At 37.1% G+C, this 7,505-nt stretch overlaps 1 protein-coding gene across 1 annotated transcript; it reads left to right on the forward strand.

Annotated features, from left to right (window-relative positions):
- The first annotated feature begins 1,421 nt into the window (after window positions 1-1,421).
- LOC107760413 (ferric reduction oxidase 6-like) lies at window positions 1,422-6,224 on the forward strand. The gene is made up of 9 exons (XM_016578458.2): window positions 1,422-2,241; window positions 2,314-2,407; window positions 2,511-2,711; window positions 3,778-4,012; window positions 4,157-4,484; window positions 4,563-4,839; window positions 4,943-5,198; window positions 5,285-5,717; window positions 5,792-6,224. The coding sequence occupies exons 1-9, from the start codon at window positions 2,010-2,012 to the stop codon at window positions 5,959-5,961; spliced, it is 2,226 nt and encodes a 741-aa protein (XP_016433944.2). The 5' UTR covers window positions 1,422-2,009; the 3' UTR covers window positions 5,962-6,224.
- Window positions 6,225-7,505: the final 1,281 nt, after the last annotated feature.

The following is a 7,505-nucleotide window of genomic DNA, read 5'->3' on the forward strand; positions in this document are numbered from 1 at the left end:
GCACCCTTCAAATGGGTTTGAAAGCTTCAAATCCCCAACAAAATCAAGCATTTTATCTGGCTCCTAACCCATATAAGGCTCCAAACCTGGAGCTTTCTACACTCTATTGGAATAAACTGCCCCCTCATTGCCACTTCTATGGCTTTGACTAGGAGGACATTGACCACATCTTCTTTCTCTGTCTCAATGATGCCCGTTACTGGAATGTCGTCTTGTCAAAATCATCAGTTTCCACTTCCTCCCATCCAGTCCTTAATAGCTACCTTTGGCAATCAGCATGGCCAACTCTCAAAGGTGTGAAGTATAACAGCTGCCTCAACTGGGACAGCCTCTTCTCCTTCTGCCTCTGTCATATTTGGTTGACTAGGAACAACAATGTCTTCATTAACAAACAGGACCACATTAATGCCAACAACACCATAGCAAATGCAACAGAGTACCATGTGCTTATAAATAACAACCCAAAAATGGTAACACATTAGAACATGCTAAAATAGATACCACCACCCAGAAGTTCCTACAATCTGAACACTGATGGAGCAGCAAAAGGCAACCCAGGAATAGGTGGAGCATGGGGTATTTTCAGAAATCATAATGGGAATTGGATATTGGGCTACATGAATAACATACATCAAACAACAAACACAAGGGCAGAAATTCAGACCCTTATTAGAGGTCTACAATTAGCTGAACTAAACAACCTAGTTCCGCTAGAGATAGACACGGATTCAGGAGAAACAATCAATATGTTGATAAATGAAAATCTGATTTTTGACACTCTAATTTATGAATGTAGATCAATAATCCAAAGGATGGGCAGCGTGGCGGTGAGGCACACCTATCGGGAGCAAAACAGAGTAGTTGATGCGCTGGCAAAGGAAGCAGCACAAAGTTTTTTGAACAAATCTTTGTCTTTAGCAGTTCCTCCGATGTTTGCCAATGATATATTTTGGGCAGACATCCTAGGAACTGAACTGCCTAGATCTTTTGTGAGTTATAATCAAAGCACAATTATGCAAAACATTGCAATAACGGGTGCCATAAGGTACCACAGCAACGTCCCAATTGTAACCCCCGTTTAACTAGTTTGGCTAATATAATATAATATCCCTTTGACAAAAAAAAAACTTGTTTCCCCGGTGGCTGTTATTATTTTTCAAAATACTCTTCTAAGTATTGTACACTTGTCAACCTTGTTATTGCATTGAAATAATATTTATTATAAATTATATGATCTAACTTTGAAGTGTGAAATTTCAGCTATAATCAAATAATTGACCTATGCGAAGAGCCATACCATTAGTTTCTTAATGTCAAATCGTAATTATGGAATTGCTTTGTACGGAGTTAATTTGAGCCTTTTCTTTATTTTGATATCTTAGTTACGCAGTACTAGTAATTAACGGGGTGATCGAAAATCATATGTTTTTACTTTTATTTGATTCGCCTATTCTTTTCTCAAGAAAAAAAAATCACACTAAAACAAGGGAATAGAAAGAAGAAGCACTAGAGTCAATTATGTGATTCCCTTTTAGTGTTTGTGGCTGCGCACTTTGCTTTGGTCCTTACTATTTTGATTTTTGAATGACTCGATATTCACCACTATAGTTTGAGAGATAGTATGGGTACATGTTATACTAGTACTTTCTTTCTACTGATGTAATGTCAGTATTTTCAATTTTGAGAAAATATGAATTCGAGAAAAAAGAAGAATAATATGAACTGACCTTTCCTAGTATTAATAATGAGAAAAGACATATTCTATAACTGTATTCATCTATTTCCCGGGGGGGAAGGATAATTTTTGAGTGGTCCAATATTTTTGTGGCTTCATTTCTGCCAGATTTCTGCTTAAATTTTGTACATAGCCTAATGTTGATGGCTTTGGTTTTTTCTCAAGCCTTGTTGTATATATTAACTACTTTGTTGGGGTTGCTTGATATAGGCCTAATAAAGTTTAAGAACAGGCCTGAAGAGTGTATTTGGTGCCAACTTTAAAAAATTCTAAAATGGGTGGACTCTCAGGCCAAGAACCTCTTCTTTTGAGGAAACAAAATGAATTTGATTATCTCAATAAGACACCATTTTGGGTGTCATTAACAAAGTTAATTCTCAAAGTAGTAATGTGGGTGATCTTCATTGCATGGGCTACTTTTATTTTCTTATTGCCTTCTAAATTCATGAATGATTTGCAAGGCAAATTTATTCGAGCCACCCGAGGAACTATTTTTGGGACTACAGGTTTGTATCCAACTTGAAAGTATCGTTGTTTCCAATTTCTTAGCAAGTAATTCAGCTTTTGTTGCACTGCAGGAAGCATATTCTTGATATTCAGTTTCCCAATTTTCATGATTGCATTTCTTGCAACTATTCGCCTCGTTCTCACTGGTGAAGATGAACACCATGTGTATGTGTATCTGCTAGTTTGATTCTTATTTCTTAGAACTCCTTTAGAAGTTAGTGGATGTTTCGAACTAGTCTAGTTACTTGAATTTTTTTTATTGTTGTAGGAAGAAGACTGCAAAAGGTCCAAGTTTTCGATTGTGGACATTCCCAGTGCTGGTGGATGGACCATTTGGGGTTGTTACAGCTGCAGAAATGATTGGAGTTATACTCTTCTCAGTGTACATCATCTGGGCTGTTATTATGTACAGTATACGGAATGTTGACCTCTTATCCTTGTTTCATGTACAAGACATGAAAGAGAAAAGGTAATTCTGTCGCCACGATAATTTTACCTGCTAGTTTGGGTTTGTCTGATTTCTCACTTTCGCTTCTGTGTCTGAATCCCCAGACCCCAGTTTGCGGGACTACACTTTGTTGTTGTTGTTTTTGCTTCTATGTGTCTGAAGAGAAAGTAGTTGCTAACCTGCTCATTTAGGCCTATTGCTGTTCTATAATTTGGACCATCTTATTCCGGCTTGACAAAATGGTCATCCTTCCAGATAACTGTATTATATATACTTGTGCGGCTGGGCTAATAAATCATTATGCCTTCTCAGAGAGAACTAAATGATATGATTCTTTATAGTTATTTATACTGCATCCTTCTGGCCCTTAATTGCTCTATATTCAGAAATGTTTCACTCGAAAACACCCTTAATTTAGTTTGGTATTTCAATTTTATGTTTGTTCTTATATTATCTTCTTATACAGTAGCTCTTATTTCTCCAGAAATGTGCCTGCATAGAATTCTGAAGGTACTGAAACATTGACAAGTTCAATTTAGTGAAGCTTTAGCTAAACAAGACTTTGGATCCTGTTTAAAGATTTCATTTACTCCTCATTAAACAGAATTTAGACTCGACTTATTGAAATAATAAATATATCCTGTTTTTTTATGTTTATTCCTGTACCGGTCTAATGAAAATAAACTGATTTAGTTAAGTTTAGTACAGTTAACTTTCCGCATCATACGATAATTCCAGGCTATTCTGTCTATGCGTTTGATCTTACTAACTTCACTGATATAAGTGAGAATCTTTTAAGTTCATTTGCTGCACTTTTTCTAGTCCACCTGTGATTTTAAATTGGGAAAGATAGATTGATTTTCTCTTCTTTTTATCCGTCCTCTCTTCTATTTCACTTCAATTTATTAATCGCACATCTTGTTAAATATAAAGAGAATTCCATGTGAAAAGGTTTCAAAGAATTCGGATATAAGCAGTTCTAGCCACATAGTTCTTATATCAGACTTTAGAACCAGTACATAGTTGTTGACTTGAAGGCTCCTTTAATAACAGGATCGACTAATATCTGCTGTTGTAATTTTTCCAGTGCTCTGTTGCTGGAGCTAACTGGCCTTCGTTTTGGATTCATCGGATTAATCTGCTTAGCATTCCTGTTTCTGCCTGTTGCACGTGGTTCAGTTCTTCTTCGAGCTATAGATATTCCTTTTGAACATGCCACTCGATATCATGTTTGGCTGGGACATCTTACTATGGCTCTTTTTAGCCTTCATGGTCTGTTCTATGTGATTGGCTGGGCAATGCGGGGCCGCCTTGTGGAGGAAGTGAGTTGTAAAACTGAAAATTATTTTCTTAGCCCATAGAGATCCCTTGTACTAAGTTGTAATTTAAATATTAATGCTTTATCACATTAATGCATCTTTGTGAAGAAATTGAAGACTTGGACTTTGTCACTGTGTTTAATGCAGCTAATCCAGTGGAAAAGCGTAGGAATAGCCAATCTTCCAGGAGTTATCAGCCTTGCAGCTGGTTTATTAATGTGGGTGACTTCACTTCCTGGAGTAAGGAGACAAAACTTTGAACTGTTCTTCTATACGCACCAACTATATGTGGTGTTCGTGGTGTTCCTGGCCTTGCATGTTGGTGACTTCATCTTCATGATAGCTGGTGCTGGAATCTTCCTTTTCATGCTTGATCGGTTCCTTAGGTTCTTCCAGTCACGAAAGACTGTTGACATACTTTCAGCCACATGCTTTCCATGTGGAACCGTTGAACTTGTTCTTGCAAAACCTTCGAGTAAATATAAATCTCACAACTAATTTCATTTCCACTGCATTTTTCAATGATTCTAATACTGCTTCTCTTATAATGTAGATTTACGTTACAACGCCCTTGGCTGGATATTTTTACAAGTACCCGAGTTGTCCTGGCTGCAGTGGCACCCTTTCAGTGTCTCCTCTAGTCCTCTTGATGGGAAACATCATCTTGCAATTCTCATAAAGGTTCTTGGAGATTGGACCGAAAAACTGAAGGGACACATCTTGAATCTTTCGGTTGAACAACCTGAGATGGAGCCCCTTTTGCAGCAAAATAGGAAGATAACTGCGTCTGTTGAAGGTCCTTATGGGCATGAATCACCATACCACTTAATGTATGTAAATACTCAGCCATACCTGTTGAGCATACAATTTTCTTTTATTAAAGTTATCATGTCATTGACTAATTAATTGGCTTGATCATGCTTCTCCTCTCAGGTATGAAAATCTCATTTTGGTAGCAGGTGGAATTGGAATATCCCCTTTCCTAGCAATCCTGAGTGATATCCTCCACCGTATCAACGATAGCAAGCCTTGCCTGCCAAGAAATATACTAATAGTATGGGCTATAAAAAAGTCAGATGAGCTCCCACTTCTTGAGACAGTTGATATGGAGGCAATTTGTCCACTTTTCTCTGATAAACTGAATCTTGAGATTCAAACATTCGTGACTCGGGAATCACAACCTCCATTGGTATTCGTTTTTCCCCCTATTTTTCATTTTGTTTATGTATCACCACCCAATTTATATGTGTTAATTATGACTTCTTTTGTCCTCAGGAGGAGGGTAAAACATCCAAAGCAATGAACCCCTCAATCTCCCCTGGCTTCAAGGGATGTCGAATGTCTGGTTTGGTTGGTACTGGAAATGTTGTATGGTCTGGATTGTATGTCATAGTGTCCACAATTGGGTTGGTGATCACTGTAGCATTATTAGACATCTTCTACATAAATCCACACAATATATATTACTGGTGGTACAAGGGGCTTTTGTTGATTGGATGCATGGCTGCAAGTGTTGTTATATTTGGGGGTCTCGTGATCGCTTTATGGCATCTTTGGGAAAGGAAAACCTCAATGAAGGAGGAACCAGAGGACAACACAAAGAAGGTCGACATCCTGCAGCAGAATATCGAGATCTCTTTACACAAGAATCTTGAAGAGGCTCGATCTGTTAATACAATCCGATATGGTGAAAGACCAGACTTCCAAGGTACATTTAGAGAAACATTGCAATGTGTACTACTATATTTTCATGACAATGTGTTTTAACTCCTTTTTCTGCAGAGATATTTGGATCACATGCAAAGAGTTGGGGAAATGTAGATATTGGTGTGATAGTATGTGGTCCTCCTACTCTTCAGTCCAGTGTTGCTAAAGAGTGCAGAAGGCAAAACTTGCAAAGAAGAGGCCATCAGGCTATTTTCCATTTCAACAGCCACAGTTTTGACCTCTAGATCACTCCAGTAAGCATCCGATATCTCGTATAAAGAGGAGTTGTTACTGCTGTAATGGGAAAGTGGATCATATCAGCTAGTTAATCTTTGATCCTTGTAGCATGTACTGTGCTTTATGGTATCTGTAGTAAGCTTCTTGTACATTTCCAGTCTTTGTAAATGCAGCTTTAACGATATAAAGTATATAACAATATCACCTATACGGCTAGTAACTACATAAACCTGCAGACTGTTATCAATGAAAATTTCTGAATTCCATACCATTGTCATTGTGTCTTGTATCAAATTTACTTCGATTTTTATTTTCCAACGACTCTATTCTAATACGATGTTGCTCTTTGTAAAGGCTCATTTTTCTTTAACAATTTGATCTTTATCATGACCTAAGTTGCGCGGACTCTTCAATTTTGGTGTCGTCCTCATCCCGATATGACTTACGACACAGGGACAGGGACGGGATACGTCTCGGATTCGGTCAACTGACTTCGGACACTTTGATCGGAGTCCATCGACAAATTTGGGAGAAAAATTGAGACTTTGATTTTTCAAAATCAAAAATAAAACAGATTTAGGACAATGAAAGAATAATGCCCATCTTGGAGAATAAAAGATTGAATTCTACAATATTCATGTAAGTTTTTCACAGAATATCTCTCAAAATTTACAATATTTTTATAGCTCTATTTTTTATTAGCCGAATCCCCGCACCCGTATTCATATCCGGTTCCGCACTCCCGAATCTTAAAATTTAGATTTTGCTGAATTCGATATTCAGAGCCGTCCCCGTATCGGATACCCGCACCCGAGTCCGAGCAACTTAGATCATGACCATTTGCACAAATGACCTTTTTCCAGGCTACTATTTAAATTCTGTAGAAACTGCTTTGGTGTTTCACTTGTAGAACAGTAGAAGTGTCCCGGAGTTCAAAAAAAAAAAAAAAAAAAGTGGAGAAGATGAAAGATGCAGGCTAAACAAGCAAAAGAATGCAGAAATATGACACTTTTTGGCGTGGTCTTTTAACTTTTAACTCCCCGACTTGAAGGTTAGAAGTTAAAAGTGTTACACTTTAGTGTAGTGAATTGTGCAATTTCCTTTTAATTAACTTTGCTGTCGTCCTTATTTTACTGTCTCGTTTATCAACTAATCATCACTAATATCTAGATTGTACATCCAAATGTTGATTAAAACCCAAAAAAAGCACTGAAGACGTCTATTCATGCATAAAGTTGTTTATTTAATTTGACAAACAAAACTACTTACATATAAAGTTTTTCTTTTCTTTTTTCTTAACATGGTAATAATTTATTTCATAAGTTTTTCTTTTGAATACCAGTGTCACTACTAGAAATCCGGAAAAAAGCGACCAAAATTTAGCGATCAAAATTGGTCTGTGGTTTGGTCGCTAAACTAGTGAAAATAATAAAATAAATAAAAGAAACAAAATAGCGACCAAGGTTGGTCGCTACTTGGTTGCTATATTAGTCAAAATGTTGACTGGACTGGTCAGACTTTCTTGGTCAAACATTTACTGAGATTAGTGACC

The sequence above is a fragment of the Nicotiana tabacum genome, chromosome 7 (assembly GCF_000715075.1).
Source record: "Nicotiana tabacum cultivar K326 chromosome 7, ASM71507v2, whole genome shotgun sequence".
Lineage (NCBI taxonomy): Eukaryota > Viridiplantae > Streptophyta > Magnoliopsida > Solanales > Solanaceae > Nicotiana > Nicotiana tabacum.

Excerpts from the sequence above, each read along its gene's own strand:
- LOC107760413 (XM_016578458.2), top strand. The coding sequence starts at position 2,010 with ATGGGTGGACTCTCAGGCCAAGAACCTCTTCTTTTGAGGAAACAAAAT. Across the intron at positions 2,242-2,313 it reads AACTATTTTTGGGACTACAG|GAAGCATATTCTTGATATTC; the intron begins GTTTGTATCCAA and ends GTTGCACTGCAG. Across the intron at positions 4,013-4,156 it reads GGGGCCGCCTTGTGGAGGAA|CTAATCCAGTGGAAAAGCGT; the intron begins GTGAGTTGTAAA and ends TGTTTAATGCAG.